The 26,022-nt window shown below is 41.2% G+C and overlaps 1 protein-coding gene across 43 annotated transcripts in view; it reads right to left on the bottom strand.

Moving 5' to 3' along the window:
- mbl (splicing regulator muscleblind) overlaps positions 1 to 26,022 on the bottom strand; it is a 180,873-nt gene that overhangs the window by 62,507 nt on the left and 92,344 nt on the right. The window contains exon 3 of one of the 43 annotated variants that reach the window (XM_065863629.2): positions 2,908 to 3,156. The exons of the other annotated variants lie outside the window; for them this stretch is intronic. Coding sequence (XP_065719701.2) covers positions 2,923 to 3,156 — 234 coding nt within the window. The 3' untranslated portion in view covers positions 2,908 to 2,922. Of the gene's footprint in view, positions 1 to 2,907; positions 3,157 to 26,022 lie in introns of those variants that run through there. 43 annotated transcript variants of the gene reach the window in all.

The raw sequence follows: 26,022 nt of genomic DNA, 5'->3' as shown, positions 1-26,022 counted from the left end.
TCTTCCCCCGTCGATTTGATCCTTCTCTAATTGCAAAAATCAACGGGGAAAGTGAACCCATTCCAGGGTTTTTTGTTGCGCACCAAACGCTTTGATTTATTCCGCACATGTGCGTGTCCCAGCCACCCACGAACCACCCACAAATCACCCGACACCCACCACCCACCACCCACTATTCCCCACGGATGGCATTACAAAGCTGTATTTAGTTAATTACTCTAGGAGCACAACAAAAAGGAAGCGAATTGAAAGGCGATTGAGATGCGGGCGACTTTTGAATTTTATGTCTCCAAGCGAAAGGAAAAACCAACAACTCCCCGGCGTGACATTTGGGTGGGGAAATTGCGAGTGGAAACCCGGGGAAAACTGAAGATTTGGGGTGGTCCTCTCGCTATCCGTCTCTGTCACTCGCCCTCTCTATCTCCCGCTCTATTTACGACTAAATTAAATGTGCATTAAATAACGGTTAACAACTGACAAAGCCAAAAGCAAAAATAATGGCGAGTGGCAAAAGTTGCTACAAAGAGCCAAAATGGGAAACTAAGGAAAAGGGGAAAAAACCGGAGGAGGGGAAACTGGTCAAGCACTGTAATTTGCCATTTTATGTGACACTTTTCCGGGAGGGGAAACGGAAATGGAAATACCAAAGGGGAGAAAATAACCCAAAGAACAATGGAACAAATAAGTGGCTAAGAATCACTGAAATAAAGTTAGGATAATATAGATATCAAGATATTAAAGAATATTATATTATAAAGCAAGGATCTACAAAGTGTAACAAATATGTAAAGAAATATTATACAGAATATTATATAATCCAATTCGAAAAACATTTTGAGTCTCGCCCAAAAACAAAATATTTGTATACTCCTTATTCCGAATCCCATTTCCTGTCCCACTGTTCCAATTGATTTTTAATTTAAATTTGGTGCGTTTTATTGTCCGCCCAACTCCCTCAACGAGATGTAAACTGAAATGTCGTCACGTTGATTTGATTTTATTGCGCCCTGTTGGGCAGAACTTAATAGTATCGGACCTTCGAGGGCGGAGATGGATGGATGGATCGCCCACTTTTACGACCCCGGAATCAGGGACTTGTGCATAATTTATGCGCCTCTCACTGCGAAAGGAAATAAAAAAGAAACAGGAAGCGGCGCATAAGTCAAATTTAGAGCCCACTTAGTAGACCAATAAATACCTGAAATACCTAGCGAAGAGCTAACCTTAGACCCCGAAACCAGGACCCAGGACCCAGGGTGTAATTTTACGACCTGGCCGCAAAATTCCCGCTCTCCATCTTCACCTCACTTCCATTAAACTTCCAGATGGAGTGGGGAGCAAGAAATATAAAATAGGGAAGGAATTTCTGAATATGTTGCAGCTTTCTCTGACTCTTCATAAAAATTTGCTTTATATGCTACACATTCAAGAGGTGAGGCGGTTCGGGGGCTGCAGTAGTCCAGGGGGCAGGGGGCGTGGACAAGCCGCAACAAGAGGAGCAGAAAACAACAATAACCCAAAATGCCAACAAGTATGATAACCGCAACAACAACAGCAACAAGAGCGACACAAGTGGGTGGTGCAGATACAAGATACAATCTGCAGACAGGCGACCAGGCGACAACAAAAGCTGGAGAGGAAAAAATGTATAACTATATGTACGAAACGGAAGACAGGAAGATGTTGTGGCACATTTTTCCACTAAGAGTATTATGAAATTTTTATATATTTTACAACTTGTCTGTCTCTCGGCGTTTAGGGCCCGAAAAGTGGGTGGAAAGGCGGACTGCTCCTGACAGTTTCTGCCGGGAATGCAGCTTTGTTAGTTTTCCCAAACACAGTGAGCTATTTTTAAAGTCGCCACATCAAGTGGAAAATACCAAAAATAATAGGGGATAATAAATTGCAGGGGAAGCTAATCAGATTTAATAAAAGCAGTTAAGCTGTCTTCAGGTGAAGATGTTTTATTTATGCCTTCTACGAAATAGTATTGCAAGGCTAGGTGCCAAAAATACTTTATTAAATTTATAAATGTTCTTTTACTTATGCATTTTAAGAAATCTGAGGTGTTTTAGAAAATTGAAACTTCCCTTCTTTCGATCAAGTGCCCATAGTACTTTATTAAATGTCCAACCCCCTTTAGATTAGAGTAGTAATTTCCTTGGATGTTATAGCCAAGTTCAAGTGCCATTACACTCCCATTTAGCCCCAGTTTTTCGCATTTCCTTGGGGGCAGGCAACAAAAACAAACACTTCATATGTTAATTTTGCAATTAGACTGCGAGAAATGGCACTAATTACATGCGCACGTAGCGCAGAAACAACAAGAACAACACAGCCAGGATAAAAGCCGAGAAAAATAAGAGTAGCCACTTGAAGGTCGAGACTGGGCAACCCAAAAGTGGCTCCAGGCTGAAAACAAGCACCCCTAGCCAGTGGTTAAAAAACAAGAAAAACACGCAGAAAACCCTGGAAAAAAGAAGAAAAAAGTAAATAAAATTAATTTTATACACCAACAGGGCGGCGGCCTCGTCTTGATTATTGTAAAACAAGCCCAAAGAAATGCTGCAAATGTCTGGCCTCAAGTGGGTGTGTGGGTGGTGTGGGCTGGCTGGGATGGTGGGTGGTGGGTGGCGGACTGGCAGGTGGGTGGGTTGGCATTAAAACGAGCGTTTGACACGCGACGCGTTTGCATTTTACACGCAGCAGGCGAGAGGGAAAATGGATAGGGGAAATTAAGGATCTCGGAGCCGCATTGTGGGCATTGTTTTATACCCACACACTCGCAGTCGCACTCACACTCAAGGGGGCGGAAATATTAACCGCACTGTACAATTCTAATTACATTTTGCCAGTCGCTCACCTCAGCAGCGAAAATACACACACAGCACACCACCTTTAATTTTATTTATTGCGCAAAATTCAGGTGCCGCAGCATCGCGTGTCGCATTGCCATAAAGTGCAGCGGAAAAGGGGAACCTCGAGCAACCGCCTTGACTTCCCCGATTGTTCTCTTCTTTTGTCAGAAAGGGTTTTAGGTCCCCTATGAGTCCCCCTTTGTTCCTGCGATTCTAGAACATATTCTCGTAACTTACTCTCGACTGGATTTGAGTGGGAAAATGGCAAAAATAGGGAGATTTGCTGAAGTAAACTCACCTGAAAAGAGAAGAAAAGGAAGATTTAAGTGTTAGTTTGGCTTTGCTTAACGAGCTCTAATTTAAAAAAGAACTTAGCCACTTAAGAGCAATTTCTAAATGAGGAATACTACTCTTTTAACTAAGTGACTGGATTTATTTTAAAATATAAATTCATAAAATATTATGACCCCTTTTAAATAAATCAAGTCAGTTAGAAAAAACCAAGCAAGTGTCAAAAGGCCTTAATTTGAATAACTTAAAAATCATTCTATTGCCAACTTCCGCTTGATTTATTTTGTATTTCGGTCAGATTTCTGTTCCATCTGTTGCTAATTATGCAACAAGAAAATAACATCAAAAATTCAGAGAAATAGCAAAAAGGAGTATAAAATATTGTAAGCGAGATGACAAATAAGGGGGCATTTTACGCTTAATTAAACAGGTTCAATAAACCGAAGGCAACTTGGGACCAGAATTCCGGCCCCAAAAGGAAGTGGCCCAACCCTTTTTGCCTGCTCCTTTTCTCTTTGTCTCGTCCTTCCTGTGTGTGTGTGTTAGTTATTGTTGCCTTTGCCTGCATAATTGCCAGCATAATTCATAAAAAATGAGAAAAGACATGAAAAGAGAAGGAAGGGGAAATCATTGACTCTATTTTGAAAGCATTTTAGGCCCGTCCGCAAAAAACACAAAGGCAGCAGTGTCCTTTTTTGCTGTCTGTTATCCACACAGAAAGAAATTAGGTGGCTTAAACAATGTTCTGATTTTTAATTAGTAATTGATGGATGTTACTTTCAAAACGGGAAACTACAAGCGGCTAAGTATGCAATCGTTTCTAAGAACTAAAGAATACCTATATGGACTTTTAAGACGATTTCAAAACCCTGAAAGCAGACACTGACTCTATATAAAGAGTAAAATAACCAGAATTTTAGCATTTTTTCCCATGCACTTTTCGAGGCAGGGACTGCGAGAAACAGGGAAAAAGGACACCCAGCCGGGAACCCATCATCATCGTCTTTGGCCAACATCAAGCTCATCAAATGCACTGCACAGGCCACTTGCTTTTTAATTAAAATCCAAAGTCATTTGCATGCGCTTTGAAAGAAATTGCCATCTATTCATTGAATGGGTGGTGTGGATGTGGGCGGTGGGTGTCTAATGGGTGGAGGCATTGTAATATAAGTAGTTCCAGAGGGGGTACTTGTGGCAGGGGCAAGGGGGAAGGAGCAGCAGCGGCAGCGACCATTATAATCATTATCAATTGCCGAGCGCTGACAACGAGCTCAACAATGGAGCAGATAAATGGAGGCGACCAGAGGACGGCCTCAAAACCGCCTGCGATGCATACAAAGTAGGGAAGTCCGGCGATCGGAGGGGGTGTGGCAAGCTGGAGGGGCGCCACTTCAAGTGCACAAGTGTGTGTGGGCGGAAGGAAGGAAACGGCGGCCAGAAGCGGAAACGGAAAGCCTTATTAAGCGGAAACATTTCGCCTTTTGGCTTCGTGCGTCGAGAGCCAAGGCGGCTTCATAATTTATGCCAATATTTTCACAAGTGGCATTCTACAAATACACTGGGAGAAAAGCTCTAGTCTGGTGTTCGCTATTAATAGGTATTTTTATTAAGTCAAATAATGCGCTTAAATTTCCTGTGAGGAAACAGTTAGCCTACGGAGGTTATGACTTTAAAATTTGAAGTTTATATATTTTTCGAGTACTTCCCCAACGTTTTCTGTGTATTATTTTCCCCCAAGTTGCCAAATCAAGTGCGGCGCTGCTGATTTTATTGCCAGAGCAGAGAGTAAGAAATAAAAAACGAGAAGACAACGGGGACCCGAGAATTTCTCGGGCTATCAGCTTCGTCCCCTGGCATATAAATTGAAAAATTGCAATTGACGAACGAAAAGGACCCGAAGAAAGCGAAATCGAAATCGAAGCGGGGTGAAAGGCGCGAGGGTGTAAGAAATGCTCTCAAAGGATTCGCGGCGGCTTTTGAAGTGTAAATCACAGTGCCAAAGTAATGACAATTCGACTCGAGCGTAATTGGAGTACACAGCAGTGAAATGGAGGGAAGGGCTCAAAGGATATTTACCTCGGCTCAATGCTTACCGCAAGGAACAAGAAACCAATTAGGCAGTTATTTTTTTCTAGGTATTTAAATCAAGTTATTTGGTCAACTTCCGTTTTATGTGTATTATATCTGACGAACAGCATTCTAAATTAAGATTGAGGATTCTAAGCGTTTTAAACACTTAAAGAGCTCTTGCTGGGTAGCAATACTCCATTTGGTAATTTAGTTTTTAGAGTAAACAAATTAAGGAGATTTACGGATTTATGAAAGGTAGTTTATTACCAGAAAACCCCCCTACAATCCTGGCCCAACCAATAGGCCCACATAAATCAGAGGGGAATATATTTTCCTCTCCTTCGTTCCTGATCATAAAACATTAAAGTCGGAAATTTGCCTGAATCGGCAGAAAAGTGCAAAAACCAAAATGCGGCAAACTTTGCTCATCATTAACAAACAAAATATTGAACAGGACCCTTTGGGCAGGGGGAAAGGACCAAGCCAGAGCAGCTATCCTGCCGACCAGTCAAGTTTTTCCAACAGAAGTTGCACTCAAGTGCCTATTTATCTTATTAAGACGAGGCCGAGCAGCTTGTTTTTGGGCCCCGAATGTTGGCCAACGTTCCCGGCCATTGTTGGCCAACTCGGCAAGGACACTCCCTCTTTTCTGGCCGGCATTCGGCATTCAGTTTGCTTATTAGTTTATTTTGCTGCTTCAAGTAGTTTCTAAGTTTCTGCCGGGGATCTTTCTTCTCCGTTGCTGCCGGTCCGTTTGTTTTGTTAATTTGATATGGGAACCCAGGGCCAGAAATGGTCGGGAATGCCAAGTGGAGGAGCAAATAGTTCCGTTGACTTGTCCACTCCCCCACACACTCGCACATATACTTGGCCAGGATGCGCCATGGATCCTGTGAGATGTGGGATGTGGGATATGAGTAGATGTGAGTGGGCAAACAAAATGGGAAATTCTCCTGTTGACATGCCATCATCATCATGGATGCTGAATGCTCCTTGGACTGGTGGATGCCATGAATACGTTTAAAGTGCTGTGAAAATTTTTCGGTTGCTTGTTTGATTTTGTCAACTGGCATTCCACTGGCCCCGCCTGCCAAAACCCGCCCCCTTCCAACTTTTTGGCCATCTTTTCTGTGTGCGTGAACGTGCACGTTCATGGAAATGTATGCTAATTGGCTTTTGATATTGTCCTCTGTAGGGCGAGGGGCGTAATTTGCTGCAAAGCGGTCCGGGGGGCGTGGCTCGACATCGTTCTGTGGTCACTTGAATTTTGAGTGGTTCAATAGGGGTGGGGGGTCTATAGTTTTGGCAAGAGAGTTGTAAGTGGATGTTCAAAAAAGATCTTAAACTTAATCCATCTTTCTAAATTTCTTTACCGGGGAAAAATGATCCTAAGTTTAACAAATAATTTGTATTTTGTCAAATTAGTTAGCAATAGATTTTTAACATTTTTTTCCAGCTGCAAATTGCTAATTGTCTGCGCGAGTTTCCCCTGTGAAGTATAAATTGTTGTTGCTCGCAAACAAAAAAGTTCGACTTTATTGCTAACCGAATTTATAGTTATTTCCTCCGCTTTGACACTCTGTTGATTTGTAGGTTTTATTCGCACCCCGGAAAAGCACAGGAAAAACAAATGCGAGAACAGGCGAGCTAAACTTTTTAATAAAACCAGAACAAGTTCTCGCTTACTTAATTTATTAAGCTCCAGAGATTCAAGACGCCAATCCTACGGATTCCCTCCATTTCGACACTCTCACGCACAGACAAAGGCTCATAAATATCGATTTCATCGGGTGGCGCATACATTTCACGGTTTATCCGGATGATGAGCAGTGGGAACTGGGTATTGGGTAGTGGGAAAGGCACTTCCAACGTATCGCCGGCGAATCATCCACACGCCATGACTAAAAGTTACTAAATTTTCCGGCCGTTTGCGTCATTAATTTCCAAAAAAAAAGAAAGCTGGGGACTGTGAAAGCCGAAAACCAAAGTGGAAATGCCAAAAAGAAAAAAGCCAAGTCGGATACACGCAGCCAAATGGAGGGGGAAAACTGCGTGGAGTGGGGAATGAAAACGAAACGAAACGCAAGTAGAAATAATGGGACAGCAAAAGTTTCGCGACCGAACGCCGATGGCCGTGCTCCGATAAGGATAATGGATTTGGACTACCCAACTACCGAATAGCGAATACCGAATACCGTCTACGGACTGCCGACTACCAACTACCCCGACCAAAACCGAAACGAATCCAGAACCAAAACCAAAGCGAACCGAGCGTTGTGTTGGCTTGGCGAAAAAGAAATTTATTCATTGACAATTGAGTTGCGGGCTGCTGAAAATTGAGTTTGGGTCATCACCATCGCCATCACCATCCCCGTTATTTAGATGTCCTGTTTCAGGACTTTTTCCTCCCCTCCTCCAACAACTCATCGTCAGTTCATCGCAAGTAATTTCGAGTGCTGCATATTTATTTGCACAAACGCTTTGCTTTATTATTATGTATTTCTCTATTCCTGTTATTAGAGACCGAGTTCGCCGAGAAGTTCTTCAAAAGTTCCACCCGCTGAAGTACTTTCTGCGGTCAGGGGCTTCGGCATTTGAAATACTTTCTCGCTTTGAGGGCGGCAGGAATAAAAATGTCAAGTGTACTTTTTGGCTTACGAAAGTATGCAACAGACTGGAGTTCCATTTGAATGAAAGAAGTGATTTGGAAAGAGGGCGCAGCATGAAAGGAACTCGTCACATAACTTGAGAAATGTTTACTAGGAAATTAAAACGCTTTCAGTAGTTTAGGGATTGCTGTTAAACTATTTTTTTGGAGTTTTAAAAATCTACTTGATCACATCTTAGTAGCCGTTTAAGTTCTTCATCCAACCGCAATATTTTTTCCGGCTAGATAAAGCTAGCCCAACTTTAACAGTAACAATCCCCATTTGCATAAACTTGACTAAACTGCAAATACATCCCACTTAATTTACATGACTCTCTTATCCCCCAGTCACTCGAATTTTCCTATTTTTTCCCTCATTTCCCCGCAAGCCACCATACTTCACATGGCCTGTTTTATTTGGCTAAGGCCTCATTTTATTCTCCAATTTTTCTTTTTTTCCTGCAACGTTAGAGTCGAAATTTGCTCGTCTTGCCGCATGAAATACTTCTTTTTGGTCGATGTGTTTTTGTTGTCGAGTAAATCTAGTTCCTGGCAAATGCCACAAAAGATTGATTTTTTTCCCTCCGTACTTTTTATTTGTTGTTATTGCAGCTGTTGTGTCTCGTTTTTTGGCTGTCGGCCAGGAAAGAATTTGTTTTGAGTGCTGCGGCGACGACAAGTCCAGCAAAGTCCAAAAATATCTCTTTAAGAGCTCTTTCGGTTCTTTTTGTTTAATAAACAATATAAAGCTGCCATGCTCTTTTTATAAACAAGTCAAGGGAAGCGGGGAGCAGGGAGAGTTATTTATTTTGTGCGACGCCTGAAACGTTTCGCATTTATTCTTAATTATCAACAGAAAGTTGTCTGCGCTTTTTTCGCCACTTCGCACCGTCCCGAACCCCCTATAAATCTAGTTGGCCACACTGTAGCCGTTGCAGCTTTCATTACCACGGCCACACTCAACCCACACGCCAAACGGTCGCTCTTCCTCTTGCTTCCGCTTCCACACTCGACATGCTTTATCATGACACGCGGCGTATTTCAACATATCTTCGCACACTGACAGATGAGCCAACAGTCAGTGGAAGGCAGACGTACAGTGGACGCTGGACCAAAGGACATGGGACACTGGCCGGAGGACCACAGGCACTCGTCCAGTGTTGTTGTCTGCTTCTGAACATATGACAGTTTAATTTACTTTTATTTTTCTGTGTGTGGATCGCATTCCACACACACGAGAGCACATCCAACTGTTCGGTTTTTGCGGCTTCTTTCCGTCTCCGTTTAAAGTTTATGTTTATGTCATTTAATTTCAATTATTTGCTCAGCCAGAGTGTTCCCACTTTTGGCCATTTTAATTATGCGCTCTGGTAATTTATGTTAAACTCTGAGTTATTAGAATTTATGGCAAGCTGCTGGCAAAAACTGTGCGCAAACGGCGCGTGAAATGCTAATGGTCGAAATAAATACGCAAATACTATACGTTCTTATATACGCGCTTTGCACCCGCAAATGGCCGGCTTTAAACTGCCACCCATCCACCCACTTTGGCACTTGAAAAGGCCCTGTGGAAGTACGATATTGTATATGCCAAATAAATACACGAAAAAGAAATCAACTCAGCTTGGCCAGGTTTTTTCGCCGGCGTAATAGAAACTTCCGAGCGTTTTACAAATACTGAAAGCCGAACAAGACAAATGAAATGTAGAATTACTCAAACAGAGATGCGCAACGTCAAGTGAAACTCCTTTTTTAAAGTAATGGAGGTATATTGTAATATTATAATATTTTTAGTTCTTGAAAAGATCCCGAGGCACCCAATTAAGGAATTAATCATTCCTTTTTTGTGGATTATTATAATAATATATACTTGGACAACTAGAATACTTAAAGTTTTTGTTTAAAGTATCATCTAGAAACCACTTATTTAGCTCCAATTTTGGACATTATTAAAAATCTAAAAGAGTAAAGTGAACAGCACTTGCATGCCGAACAATGACAGCGAGAAATCAACGCGCCAAAAACTGACAGACGACAAATGAGCACAAAAAATCAGTCAAGTGGAGGTACGGGGACATCCACATCCACATCCACATCCATTTCGACTGGCACATCCACAGGCACGGAGTCCAGACAATGACAGCAAACGACTGACTATCTGACAGACAGTCAGACAGGCAGACAGTCCTGGAAAACAAACCCGATGGTTGACTTGCTATTTTGGCTGCTCTTGCTTTCCGATATTTTCCGATAAGCAGCAACAACGGAACCGAAACCGCACCGCAAATTCAGCCAGAGTTTTTCCTCCTCAGCTCCTGTGGAAAATCCCATCCACTCGCCCATAAATTCCTTGCTCAGCTCGCTTTCCTTTCCTTTTTTCCTGGGCTCTCAAGAGATTTGTTTTGTTTTCGTGCACTTGTTTACTGCGTCTTTGCTGCGAGCTAGGAAAAAAAAGTGGCAAGGAAAGTGGCAGCAACAATGCACGAATCCCGCCAGCGGCTTCCACTTTTTGTGGAACTGAACCCCGGGAACCCCTGAACACCCCACCACTCCACACATGCGAGCTTACTTACTTTGCAGCTCTGGGGGATTTCCCTCTTTCCTTTGCCGGGCAAGGGAAAATGTGAATTTACATTAGACGCAAGTAAATTTAAATAATGCGCGTAAAATTTACTACTTTTCTGCGCATTTCTTCTGCTTTCTTCGCCCCCTTCCCTTTGTGCCCCGCACTGTCCCCAGTTGTCTTCCGAAAGCAAAAAGCTTTAGATAACAGTTATGGTATCGTCCTTTGTTACTTTCCTGCTCGGGCGCCATTTCGTTGGCGCAGCTTAGAAAATATGTTGACAAGCATAAAGCTGCAGCGAGGTCCTTGGTTTCCGATTTCCTTCGGAAAAGAGTGGAGAATGTGACAAGTTATGCGAGACTCTGGGTCGTGAACAGGAAAACACACAAGTGGGATAAGTAAAATTTAACAATTTGCTGAAGATATGCCAAGGTGGCACAGAAATCTCCGAATATCCAATTTTGGCATCCCACAAATCTTGAAAGTCGCGTGGGTGTCGAGTGATAATACTCGTTCATAGGAAAAACTAAAAACAATTTGCATTGTTCTTTGGGTGTTAAGTGTTGTTCCAAAAAATAAATATGCAAAATGTATCCCCGCGAAAGTATAGATTATGAATTACCTATGACAAACAAAGGATTTCTGTGCTACCCAGCTGAAACCTGTGGCCCCCCTCCCGCCTTTCTCAACCCAAGTATGATTTCCCAACCCAAAAATTGGGGCGACAGGAAAAGCCGGCGAATAAACCACATCCCCTATTGAGCCTCAGCCGCTGATCACAAAATCCACATGCATTTTTCATGCTTTGTCAAATAAACAGCATCTACATATAGAGCACATGGCAGCCCCACACACTCCGTACTCCGGAGACATTTTTTCAACGGCTAGACGATGGAAATTCGTGCCTGGGTTACCATTTTTTATTCTGTTCGCCCCAGGACAAAGTTTCGCCCAAACGCTTTGCTTTGCTGTTTCTTGCCAATTTCGGCAAAGACACTGGGCAAAAAGAATCAACGGAGATGCTCCTGCAGCCCGAGTCTAATAAAAGTCTAGTCGACATTATTTTCAACCCTCCACGAATTATACACAACTTTGATCCATTCCGTTCCGTTCGGCTAGGCGACAACCCCGGAAAATGCAATTTTCGTGCATGGGGCAAAACGTGGCTTGAATAGCCAAGTGAGTCCCACATTATAAATAAATAAGCAGCCCAAGCACCCAAAACCGAAAAAAAGAAAAGGACGCGATGGAAAAATACGGGAAAAGCTGCAGGGAACTGTCCTCTCGATGGGGAAATAGAAATGATATTAAGGCGAGAGCGAGGCAAACATTTTAACAAGTCAATAACATGTCAAGTGAAACTTTTTCAATATTTTCAAATTGTTGTCTCCTTCCCAGAGTTCTGCACTCCCAAAAAGCCAACTCACTTGGCCAGCTCTCTAAAATAAAAAAACTCACGAGCGTGTCTGACAGAACAATTAATCAAAAATTTACCATAATATTTTACGCTACTCAAGGAATAAATCTCTTGTGTGACAGTTTTTGTTTGTCATGCGGTTCAGATTTTTTTAGCAGCTTGTAAGCTTTATTGGCTTACAAGTTGGTCCTCAAAGTGACAACTTTACAAGGGCCAAAGAAGTCGTTGTGGAATGTGAGTTATCCTCTTAGCCAAAACTAAAGACACCAAAAACGAATTAGCCCTAACTGCAGTTAGGCTCATATTTGTCCGTGTGGATCCTAAGTGGATTAGCTTCGATACCCCGAGTCAGCTCGGCTTTTCAAAACAACCCTTGCCGAACACGCTTTTAACTCCAATTACATTTGGCTCTGATATACGACTTTCAGGCCGACATCTTCGCCTCGTTTTGGCCTCCCTTAACACTTAACTTGATTAGTTTCCGGCCGGAGTTCCATTGCCCACCTGCAGTTACCGTGTGGCAGACACACACACCCAGTCTGGCAATATTAATTTCAATAAATCAACAAGTGCATTTTTAAAATGAACAAAGTTTTGCACACTTTCGAAAGGCAGAGAGAAGAAACTTCGTTTTTGGGGCTGCATACGAAATTGCGGCTGTGGAAAGTCGGAAAAATCAAGCAGAAAATATTTGCCAAACTTTTCGCATCGAGCTGTGTTTACCTAATGTATTAAAATGTTCCTCCATTGATGAGTTATATGGCTGCTGTAAGCCATTATACAAATGTGGCCGGGCTTTGATTTCATTAAAAAATAAATTTGAGGTCCAAAGAGCGAAAAAAGGAGCAAAGTGTGCAGTTAGTCGAAGAAAAGTTCAACTGTCATTTTTTTTCGGAGTAGCGCTGCGGAACTTTTTGCTTATGAACTTTTTCACAACGGCTGTGTGTTGAACTCCCCATCTTCATCATCATCATCGTCGTCTTGAGGCGCCGTTTAAAGTTTTTCCCATTTTTCTAATTCGTTTTTTGTTTTTTGGAGGGCTTCCTTCTCTGGTACAAAAATGTATACTTATATAAGTTATACTGCTCGAAAAATCAGAGTAAAGTTTTAGCTGCAAGTAGTACATAAACGAAACCAATATGCGTGCGTCCCCGTCTCTGTCTGCAGTCAAAGTTTTCCCCGGGGTGCAAAACCTATTTTTTGTGTTTTTTATTCTTAACCCTCGCTCTGCGGTCTCCAATTCCTGGCAAATATCATTATTCTTGTCGTTTTGCTGCTTTAAGCGATTTTCGTGAAGTCGTTTAAACTTGACGTCTATGAAAAATGTTGGCAGTCCCTCGGTCGAGATGGAAAAAACTTCTGGGCGGAGTTGGCAAGAAAAATGCATTAAATAGTTTTTGACAATATTAAAAAGGGCAAAAATCTTGTCGCCACTTACGAAGGGTCAAGTTAAACCGCTTGACTTGTGGAGTGACATAGGAACTTACCTGAAAATAGAAAGAAAAGTATTTATAAGTACTGTGCATTTTTTATGACTTAAATATTTAAACCAGTTTAGTACTTTTAATCGTTATATTGTCATCATCACAACATAATGATTCTAGTATAATTTTAAAATACTATACATTTATAATCTAATCAATAAGCTGAGTAATGTGATGTAATCTTTTAACCTTTCGTTAAGTATCTGTTTCCAAGGAATTGTATTGTTTCAACATATTGTTAGGGGTCATGTTCTGGTTAAGTTACCGAACAACTTCATATTATTTTTCGCTAACAGGTATCAAACTGGAACCTTAACTTGGCATTGAGAAATCGGTTTTCCTCTACCCGCAGTAGTCATCTTTATTAACCGGTTTATTAAAGGTCCAACAGCCGAAACAACTCGCCCAAAAACTGTGTCGCACTAAATAATTGCCAATTTACGTGCATGCGGATGCGGATTATGTGAGTTGAGGTTATGGCCGGCAAGCAGCTGCCTCCGCAAAAGTTTGCTCTGCAACTTATTGACCTTTTGGTCATTTGGCCACACACACTCACGGCTCACTGCTCCATGGGCGGGTCAACATTTGCTGAGCGAAATCAAGTCGGGGAGCCGTTCTGCAGCTGGTTGTTCAGGTCTGCTGCCTAATTAGTTGGTTTTTGAGGTAGCCAAGAAGTGTTTGCCCATTGTGCGAGTTTTGCCCAGGTCCTCAGCCCCGAGTGGATCGCATTTAACCCTAATCAACTGGCCAAACGCTTGTGTCCCAGTGCAGCAGCCTTGCATAACTCAACTGGAATCGATCGTGGATCCCCCGCCAATCCTCACACATTGTGTGTGGTATTTGCTTAGCTAACAAACCTACTCCTTTTTTTCCACCCAAATATATTGTGTGTGTTTTTACTGGTCGTCTGGCTGGCGTTTGCCAAAAATCAAATGCAATCAGCGAAAACAAATAATGGCATAACGTGCCGTATTCCCGTGCTGCAATAAGTGTAGAACGTGTTCGGGCCTGCTGGAATGCAAATACAATGCAGTCGAGCTTATAAATATTGAAAGTGGTTTAAAACAAATCGGCAAATAACGTGCAATATGCTTTTAATGTTTACAAATAAAGGGAAAAACGGTCTGTAAAACTGCATCAACAATCGGTTGTCAAAAAAACATATTAAGCTCCATAGCTTTATTAAAAAAGCATGGATGTAAAAATAATAAAATCGATATGGTATATCGAAGTAATGCCAACTGAACTGCATGGAAATTATATTGTTGCATGGCAATGAAATCCACACGAGTTCCACATGAGGGAACGCGAATACAAGTTTAAAGAGGGTTTACAAACATATATTTTTTATGAGAATGCAATGTGGGCATATTGAAGCTTTAAAAGCAAGTGTAATTCAGGTAATAAAGGAGATGGAAGTCTTATATAAATATATTGAATATGCAAAGAGACACATGCATGACCTGTAAAATTAAAAATTTACTAAAACTTACACGCCCATTTTAACGCCCACAAGCCGTCCACAAACATCAAAAAATTGTAAGTATGAACGCGGATATCTCGGAAACTATGAAAGACAAAAATTTGGGATTTCAAATTTAGACTCCGTAGCCTTGTACTCAGTTTAAGTTTGGTACGCGAGTTGGCCACGCCCACTTTAACGCAGTCACCCCGCCCCAAAACTGTGGCGCCCATAGTTTTCAGGTAGCTGGCGCATTACAATCTCGCTTTGCTGCTGGCATATCTCTCACATATGCACTTATTTACTACATATAGTACAAACAAGTTTTGATAATTTATAATTATAATTATATCAATAACAAATTTTTTTTTAATGTGGGTTGTATTTCTGACTGAAATCATAATACCATTTTCAAGGGTATACAAATTATCTCCCACAATAAGATCGATTATAAACTATTTTCATGATCCCATAAGAAAACGATATAAATATCTCTCGATGTGTTTTATTATCATGCACTAGCTAACCCATGGTTAGATTTTTAGTTGGTCCAATTTACTTAATTAAGTTGGAAATTATAGTGAATTCAAATATGTTAATATTACCCTATTATCACCCTAAAAAAGCAATTTTCATTTTGTCCGCGGTGGGAATCGATCTGGTGTCCTCCGCTGGAGAGTGAATGACTTGGCCCAATTGGTAAGGCGTCTGCCTTTGTCTTGATCGGATGTATCTAATTTAATAGATACAACTCTGCGTAAACCTCGAAAATCCACCACCCCACAACTGCAAACGTTTTTTGAACTCAAAAACAAATACCCGACCAGCACATTCATCTTCACCGATGGATCAAAAATTTCTGGCGCTAACAGCACTATAGTACTATAGCTCCATCTTCTCTGCCGAAATCATTGCTATCTACAATGCAGTCCTATTAGCCCAACATTCACCAAACTCATCCGTCATCTGTTCCGACTCCCTGTCGGCGTTAAATGCTATAGCGAATCCCTCCAATTATTCCATCCACCCAGCCACAATCAGACAAATTCTGTTAAAAACTTCAACAAAATAACCTTTACATGGATTGAAATTTGGTTTCTAGTTTTCATGCCTAAGGCCACGTAGCTATAGCTAAATTTAAGTTTGCCTGTAAATTTTACATTACGGCCGAACATTTTATAATAATAATAATTTTTCTGGGTAAATCTCCTGGAAATTCGCGGAATATTACTTTGGGACCCAAAAAACATAAATAAATAAATTCCTTTAAAAGTATTTTTTGTTAAATATTTGATTAGTATTTTAAATCAAAACGACAGCACTAAAATATTTTTAATCCACCAATTTTATATATTATGTATATAAAGGCATATAAAACATTTCATTGCGACCTTTATAAATGTGAAAATAAATATGTTCCTTTAAAATATCATTTCCGAGGTAACTATAACAATTTTAAAAATGTTCCAATCATCTCATGGAATGTAGGGACACTTTAGGCCATAAGTCCTTGCGGCTTACTGCATTTTACAGGCACGTCGGAGGATATACTTACGAAAGTGCTGGTCAAGCTCTGTGAATGTGTGTTTAAGAGACTGTGTTTGTTGTTTTCATTTGGCTACTGCAACTGGGATTTACTTTTTGTGCCCCGGGCGTCCTTCTGGTGGACTTGTGGAGTCGTGGACCCATGGATTCGTGGACTCATGGAGATGGAACGATGCGCGTAAATTTAAATTAGCAGCAACACCACTCATGGCCTCGCTGTGTGTGTGCGGCGGCGTGTGTATATGAAATTACGCATACGCCACGTTGCACCACATTTTAACTACTTCATTACCATGTTTAATCAGATCATTGCGTGTCTGCCATAGCTGCTGTCTCTTTCAGCTGTCTCTTTCCGTCTCTCTCGCTTTCTGCTGCAGAGGCCAGTTCATCAGTCAACCGCACTTTGACTCCCGCCCCTCTCACAGCCCCCTTACCGCCGCCACTGCAATCATTTAAATGCTGTGCATTAATATTTCACACACACGCAGGCACGCCAGTTTGCCTCCTCCTGAAAACTACCATCGTTGTTTTAGTGTTTTAAATAACAATTTGGTTTAGCATAAATTTACGCATGTTTTTGCATCGCTTCGGGGAAAATTGAAACGGCGGGGAGCTGAAAAGTTAGTTTCCACATAATTTTTGGTAGCTTTCCTATAGCTGTGCCATTGTTGTTGTTGTCGCTGCCATTATTCTAATTGTTATAGTGGCCCGCCAAGGGAAGGATGGTGCGGATGGATAATTTTCGAGGGTAATGGCAACTGTTTGGGTTTGACTTGGCAGTGTAAATGTCGAAATTGCTGACAGACAGATTGGGGAGTTTGGAGAAATTTGCCTGAATTACAGGATATTTGCTTTTTAAGGCATTGAAATATTATTTTTAAAATTTATGTATCATAATATTTCCTCTAAGTTTCGAAAACAGTAATGGATTGCATGATTTCAGTAGAGGGCATACTATATGTTTTACGGCACTTTTTATTTAACTAGTTCTTTTAATTTTTCGAAAAGTAATATGTGTAAGGTAAGCCTGCTGGTTATCTTTCCCTTAGAAATACCTTACATCTTGCAGCTTTTACGCTCGATTAGTGGCCAGAAGCTGTAAGCCATTGTCATTATTGACTCGGGCTCATTTCGGCTGAATGGCATTCTGACATATGCCAAGTGTCGTGTCCTTTTCACAGGAAACGCCACCCTCCCCCCCCCCCCCCAAATAAAATCCAGCATTTTGCTTTCGCCTGATTTATGCACATCAATAACACGAGGCAAAACAACAGGCATAAATCAGTTCCCAGGCGAGACACGCAGACACACACAGACAATGGCCAAAACAAATATTTGACTAATTTCGAAGATAGCCGAGTACAAAGCGGCTGACAAAGGGAGTCAATGGAGGCCGGAATGGCCAGGGACACAGCCTTAAAACAAACTTGGCCAGAACAAAGTACGGCCTCTGCGGCTGACGCACGAAAGTGGTGGTAGTTCATAGATACACGAACATAATTAGGAACGAGTCGTTTTAATTGATGGTTTAAACAAGCTCGCAGGCGAAAACTTTGCACTTGGCTTGTTTATTAATGCCTCGTTGTGCTGCAGCCATGTCGGCCTGCTTATTTAGCTCATTTATTTTGAATGGCAGCTCGGCTAGCTGGCTGATGCACTTGTGGTCAGGAGCAATGGAGGATGGGCCAAGTGTCTGCCAGTCTGCATTAATTTCCAGCTTAAATTGCGCTTCAAACACGCACAGCTTGCATACTTTCGGGCTCTCACTCGCACTCACTCACACACTCTCTTTGCGGCTGCTGGGAAATTTATTAGCTGCAGTTGCTGCTCGGAAAACTCAACCACCAGCAGCCCCGCCCCCTCATCCACTCAGCCCCTTTCACCTTCGCCTGCGGTTGCACCTGCATCTAAGCTGATTGCCAGTTATCTGTGCATCTTTGTAGCTGTGCGGATTAATTATAGCCTTGTTTAGTTTATAGAGTTGTCTGACGGCATTTGCATTTCCATTTGATGACGCCCCTGCGCCCCACTGTCAACCCCATATTTCCCGAAAAAGTGGCCAAATAAATTCGGGGCTTAAACACAACGAGTAGCGACTGCACACTCACACAGAAATTTATATTTGCACGCAACTAATTAGCTGTCAAAATAGCATAAAATCAACTGCCACGGAATGTGGAAAAGCGGCGCAATTTCCCGGGTTAACTCGAACAGTGAGAGAAAAAATGGACAATAGGTAGACAATCGCTTTTTACTTACAAATTATTGTTATTACTGGATTTAATTGATAAAAAGGAAAGAAAAAGGGCTATGACCTTATGACACTTGCTTAAGCCTTGACTTTATTTTAAAAGTCATTCCCACTTGGAGAATTTATATATTCACTAGAAAAATTCTTAGTTATAATGATGCCATGACTTATTTTTCAAAATCCAGTCAGATATACGAAATCTATGCCATTGTCATATGACTTTAAGTCCCAGATTCATTGATCTGTTTTTAACATACGTTAAAAGTTATGTTAAAATAAAAAATGTATAGTGTTTTTTAGCAATAAATACCTGTTTCCATATCCTAAAACCTGTAGATACAAATGTATCTCCTCGCTAACAACCATTTTTGGCCGTGTGTTTGTGCTGAAGTCAAAAAGTTTGTCCAGCGCTAAGAAAGGGAGTGGGAGTGCTGTTTTTCCGACTCTGTTCTGTGTGCATAATCGAGCGGATACAATCATTTTAATAGACACGCCGGTGTTATAATTTATATGCAAGCATATCCGTTTGCTGCCCCGTGCCAGCTCTCTTGGCCCCAAAAATGTGGCAAATACTAGGCTGTGGATGTGGATGAGGGTGTGGATGCTGGTGTGTGTATCTGTGGACCAGGTCCTGGTCCTCGACCACATTTCTATGCCATTTGCATATCTCCACCTATGCAATCCCGCTGCCCGCTGCCCCCTGGTCCTTTGTCTCCCGTATGACTTTGTCTGGCCATTATTGTGTTAATTTTCAGTTTGATATTCAGGGCGGGGAGTGGGGGTTAAGGACGTGTGTGAGCAGGGACAATATGGTAAATGGCAAAAAAGTTTCCACTGTGGCGAAAAACAATGTGAAATATTTGTCGCTTGTTGGTCGCTCTTTGCGATGATTGCGCATGATAAAAGCAATAATGATGAAGGGGGAAAACATTTTGGAAAATGAGTAAAATGGAAAGGTATTTCCACTCCTCAGATTCCCTGCATCATTGGAATTTTGCATGTTTTTAAACGAAATTCTGATATTTTAATTACCTTAATGTAGTTGCCGTGCCAAGTGCCTTCCACTAGAAAACTTTAAATTTATTTTTAAAACCCTGGGCTGCCGAATCAGATTAATTGCGAACATAAACTATTCCTGCTGAAACTCGGCCACAATTATTTAAGCCACTTAAAATTCCCGTTCAAAACTTGACGAGACAAACACAATTATGAGCAAATAAAAAAATGCAGCGCAAATTCATGAAAGCTGCAGTATAATTTAATTAACAGTATACAGAAGCGATCGGGGAAAACAATGAAAAATGTGCAAAAAAATAAACGCATATATGCGAAATGAACTGCCAACAATAAAAGCGAAATGAAGTCATGGCACAACAGAGCGACAGCAATTAAAGGGAGCCAAATATTAAATTATACAAAAAATTAACGCAGTGGGGCGGGGAGGGGGTTAATTATGCTGTCTCCATCTCGCTCCCTCCTCCGCAGGACAGTGGCCGGGCAATGAGAGATAAATATCAGCGATTAATTTGAAATTTATTGCGTGCATTTAATAATTTATTAGTGCGTGAGCGCGAGTCGGGCTTTGTTCCTCGTTGCTATTGCGATTTATGTGCGGTGCAGCAGGGGCAGCAGCAGCAAGTGCAGCAAGTGCAGCAACAACACCTTGCAGCACACATTGCGCATACGCCGCATTGTTCGCAGCAACGCAACAAACGTTAATCGGGCCCATCCCTCGGAAAATGGGAAAATCTAGTGGGGAGAGCGGGGCAGGGAGGTTAAACAATTGCATTTAAATTGCATGCCTCGCTGTTTGACTCTTGGCACCGCACTCTACATATATGCAGCGCATTTTGGGGCCATAAATAAAAGGCAAACAACTCAATTTGCATTGCGGGTGGGTGGGTCATACTGTCCCCCAAAGTTCACCCCGTTCCCCCTAATTATCGCCCCTCAAATCCCTTACAAGTCCTGCAATCTCTGGCCATCAATTGCTAATCTTGGCTAATTATTCGAGGCCAGCTGCAAGAATCCATTGCTTATCCCCCAGCCAAAACAAAAAGCACAGCTCCCCCATCAACTGAACTCGGACGTTTTCCATAGATTTAAACAAAAACTTTTTAATTAAAAACTTTTTTTGTGCTTCGCCCCGCTCGGCATTGCGTTTTCCAGATCTCCCCTTTCCTTTTCTGCCCCTGCAGTTTTATTTTACTTTATTTATTTTTTATGCGTCTTTTGGCCGGCATTTGTCTGAAAGCCTTTGGGGCTTCAACCGCAACGCAAAAAAAGCACAAAAATAATCAGGGAAACAAACTCGATTTGTTGTTGCCACTGTGGCGGTGGCAACAATTAAAATTGCGCCACTGAGCGCCACTTTCGGCCATTGGCAAGGGGCGGGTGCGAAGGTGGGCGTGGCAGCTACAGCATCGCCACTTAATGTCACATTTCATTAGGCAGCTGGAAAAGAGCTGGGAAAAAGAAGCGCGGAAACGCAGAAATGGCACGGCAAGGGCGGGGAAAAACCAAAGCTTAACCACTGGGAATTCTGAGGAAATCCCCGAGTCGGCTGTGCGGGTTTTCCAGCCATGAATGCTTGCAAGTGTTTGCGGCTAATAAAGAAAATGTGTTGCATACCTTGTGGCCAACTAAAAACGGTTGCTAACGGTGGAAAGTGGAGGCGAATTAAACTGCAGCAGGGCGAAAACCAAAGCATCCTTTGGTGCAACGAATCCAAGAGATGGCCAGAAAACCTAAAGAAACGGCTTATGGACGGACAAATGGTTGATGGTTGAATTTGGACATACTGTTTTCAGCTTAAGTACACCTTTAAGCAGTTTTTAGGTAACTCTATAAATAAATATTGCTGCATTTTCAATCACACTGTAAGTTACAAATAACTTATTATGTTCAGCCATAAATATTTCATCAAAATTATTAGCAGATTGTCTTGCTAATAATAAACATTTATGTAATTTCCCCTTGCTCAAAACATTGATTGATAAGCAAAACACTTCCCCAACCTCCAAAAAATCTAAATAATTCCCCTTCTACTGCCGGTGAATTCGGAAAATTTAATTACTCACCAATTATGCACAAATCCATCAGAATTAACCACAATTAAGTAAAACTTTGTTGCTCACTTTATCGCATTTCTTTTTCGGCTTTCCCCGAGCCATGTCCTCGCTTCATTTCAATTATTCAATTTTACACCTTGTGGCATTTCCCAGAACAAGACAAAAACCAGGGGCGGAGAATAGAGGGGGCTCGGGGAGCTGGCGAGAAATTCTAGAGAATTTGGCAGCAGAAGACTTTCATTCTGCTGCGCATTAATCGCCGTCGAAAAGGACCAACTTTTGCGAGGCTCTTCTCCACTTTGGAATTCTGCTGCGAGAAATCGCGCAATGCCAGAGGCGGAGAAAGGGGGTGTGCGACAGTTGGAATTTACAAGAAAGCTCTAAATGAAAAATCGCAAAATTCTTCAAGAAATACTCTACAAACAAAATGGCAGCAGCGTGGCCAACAAAAAAAGGGGAGCTTAAAGGAAAGACAGGACAACTATGTCCCGAGTATTTTTGTGGGATAGTAATGATAATTGGAATTCGCCTAAGTAGTTATTTTAGTCGTACTTTTCTAGAGAGTTTTATTCTTCAATAAGTTTTTCACTTCGAAAACTTGGATGAAAACACACACACAATTTCCCGATTTAGATTTATTTGCCTCATATCTTAAATTGCCCAAGAAGCGAGTAAAAAATTGCACACAAAGTGCATTTAGTTATAACATGATTACAGTCTTAATTCCGTTTGTCACACAATAAATTTTATTTTTAAATATACCTCTGTCCTTACCTTTCTCTCTCACCTGGCTGCTCGCCAACAGAATTTGACTCGAAATAAACCTGTCGAGAACTATAATTTGACACGAATTTATATTTGAGTGGTTTTCTGTGTATTTTTTGCCTTTGCCAGCCCATTTGCAACACAACATTTGCAGCTAAATTGACAGATGCAAATGTAAGCAAATTTATAATTGAATTCACCGTGCGACTTCAATTTCAAATGAAATGCAAAAATGTTGACCGAAAAGCCGAATGGAAAACGTTAAATTCCCGTTTGGCCAGCGTAAAATTAACTCATTATAAAATTAATTAAACAATCGTCGGGTGGCTTTGTGCGCCCAAATGGAGAAAAGTGGGGTGGCAGGTGGGGCAGTTGGATAATCATGTGTTTGCAATCAGTTTTCAAATCGCCAGCAGCCGGAAAACCAGCGGCAAACAAAGCACAGGGCCTACAGGTCAAGGCGGGGTTGGGGGCGGATCATCCAGTGGAGGAGTGAAAACAATAATAAAATCAATTTGTAATAAACCACATGGGACGCATGGAAAACGCAATAAAAACGCACAGTAGTCGGTAGTCGGAAAATCGTGTTGTTGTTGCCGGCCAAAGCAGCGACCGCAAAAGAGCTTTAAAGTGCTGCATACTTTCCGGGGTAAACATGCGGGTGCTGCATTTTCCAGGGGCGGCGGCCAGGAGGGGCGTGGCAGGAAGCAGGGAAAATGCAGGAGGCAGCTAAAGGATATTGCGTACACGCTTTAAACATTGACAGCACGGCAAAGCGGAGATTGTATTTAAATAATTTAAATATTCATATGTGCAGCTTGCAATTTAATTGAGAGCAGACATCAACTGTTGGTTAAGCGTGTTATGCGTTATGCAATCCATCAATAAGGGCATCATGGTCTTAAAAAAACATGCCATTTAATGGACGACTGTATAAAAACCAGGGCGAATATTAAATACATTTAATCAAGGGATTTGTAGTTGTGCAGATCACAAACACGTACAAACAAATGTTTTCAATATTAAATTTAAATAATTACAAAATTTTAATTCTATTCTATTATATTTCCTTTCCTTCGAGTTGAAGTCACAAAAAAATGTAAAAACAAATAGTATCGATTGCATAAAATAAATTCATTACAATCACTTTCTCTATTTAAATTTTAACAATAACATTTGGGATATCAAATTCTCAATAAGAAAAAATCTTTAAAAAAAATGCAGTTTTAATAAATAAGAAAATGATTGTGTTCTTAGTTTTATTAATTTAATTCAACTTCTATTAAATTTCGTATGACGTGTACCATTCTCCTTGCCATTTTTCCTGGAATTTCTCCCTATAATTTCTGCCCCAACCAAAAGAACCTTCAACACACGACATGCGAGCTACAGAAACATGCAACAGCAAATGTCGCTCAATTGTTGCAACTTTATGTCACGATGGAAAAACATTTACTCGGTGTCCGCACAGAAAAGGGGTAACAAAAATCCACTCTGCCACCCGCGACATTATTTTTCCGCTGCCTTGTCATTATTATATTTAAAACTCCATAAAAAAAGAAGAAAATGGCGGGCACAAAGTCGTTGGCATAGACACACACCTATGTGAGTGTGCAGGTGCGCGGGCTTTTTGTGTGACACCTAACCACACACACTCACTTTGTACACAAACGTGTCAGTAAAAAAGTATATATACACGAGATATATGCATATAAAAATTGCTTCAAGGCTGAGTGGGAGGTGGGTGGCAGTGGGGGGCCTTGTCTTGCCACCTGCCACACACGTGCAAAAAAGAGAGGCTGTGGAAATTGCCGGGAAAAGAGTTGTTGTTGTTTCTGCCCCTGTCGTTTCAAGCCCACTTAAGTCGCACACTTACGCATGTACCAGGAACTCACGCACACACACAAGCCTTCACATTTTTGTCTATAATTTTCATTTTGCCAGAGCATTTTGTAACTTAATTAGCATTTTCATATACATAAATAACTTTTCCCCGCTTGTGCCCTTGTCAAAAAAAAAAGTGTCAACTTTTTTGTTCCTCCCGCCTTTAATCAAGTGTAAATTAATAGGAATTGTGGCAAAGAATTGCTCCTATAAATATTGTACTTAGGAAATGTGATGAAAAATACTACATAAGTATTTTCAAATTTATTTTTAGTAATATCTGGATTTTGTTAAACCCCCGAACGTTATTTATTTCTATTCACTTAAATCTTTTGCATTTACTCACAATTTAAGCAAGAACTTTACAGCGATTGATAGACAATTAAAATACAAAGCAAATCTTATTCTCCCCTTTTTCCCAGTTTATGTGACTGCAGTTAATTACCAAGATCTTATTTTCAATTTTTTGACAGTCAGTTATTTAAAACGCACATCTGTGCCTCAGATACGTCACTCCGTCCTCTCGAGTCCTGTAAACATGACTTAACAAGACACATACATGGGCAAACTCGCCTGCATTGGCATTTTTGCAACTTGTCATGCAATTTTGTTGCCAGGGACTGACACTTGTCAGTTTCTCCTTGATGTCCTGCTCTTTTCAGCTTGTTTGCCGTCGCCTGGCAGTGCATAAATGCCTTTTAAGTCGCTTTAATCTCCTTACATTTCAAGTTGTTTGCTGTTACTGCATAATTAATTAGTGAAAAATAGCAGACAACATGGAGAATAAAAGTGAAAGACGAGGACGGCAAAGTTGGAGCAGCCGACAGACGGACGGAAGCATTTGATGAGTGTCGGAATGGAACAAGAAAGGGAAAAGTGTGGAAAGTCTTGCAGTGGCAGCCTGTTTACATTCGAGGCAGAGGCATAAAAAGGACCCACACACATTCACCGCATCCTTCACTTTCCCCTCGCCGCCTTTCTTCGCTTTCCCTCATTGGTTTCTCCCGCATGCTTTTCCTGCTTAGTTTGCGTCACTTTTTCTGTGCCTGCGCAGCTGATTATTTTAATGAAGCATCTTTGAAAGTATTTGACACGTCTACTTCTACTTTTATATCGCACTTTTCACCCCTTTTAGTACCGTCAGCATGTAAAGTCTTGTATGTGATATTACAATGTTTAGCAGATTGAGTCTTTACTTACTAAGTTTAATGTGGTGTTAGAAACAGTCGAAGTTTACATACCTGTAAGTAGAAGAAAATAGTGGTATTTAGTAGGGCCAATATAGACTTTGATTTTGGGGCTTGGGATGGGTTGTGAAGAAAACTAAACAAAATGTTAAAGATTTGTAACTTTTCCTAACGAAAATACTATTTTTAAATTAATATGAAATATATGTTTGAGCTTGTGCTTTTCTCACAGTTGGTGTAGTTAATAATATATATAATATTAATAATATATTATGAACTAAATCAAGATTTCGTTATATACACCTATAGTTGGCTAGGCATTTTCCTTCCTCCTACTTATAAAGCCAGCTTGAACATTTAATGGCCAACCAGGGCGTCCTCAAACGACAACAAAGATTATGCACTTCATTGTCATCACCTTCTTCTGGCACTTCACCCCTTCTTACCACCTTCTCCATCCCTTCCTCACGCCTTCCTTACCCCTTCCTTACCCCTTCCTCAAGCCTTCCTTACCCCTTCCTCACCCC

The sequence above is a fragment of the Drosophila suzukii genome, chromosome 2R, assembly GCF_043229965.1.
Source record: "Drosophila suzukii chromosome 2R, CBGP_Dsuzu_IsoJpt1.0, whole genome shotgun sequence".
Taxonomy (NCBI): Eukaryota; Metazoa; Arthropoda; class Insecta; order Diptera; family Drosophilidae; genus Drosophila; species Drosophila suzukii.
The sequence above is the reverse complement of the archived record's forward strand: the minus strand, read 5'-3'. Positions and strand labels throughout refer to the sequence as shown.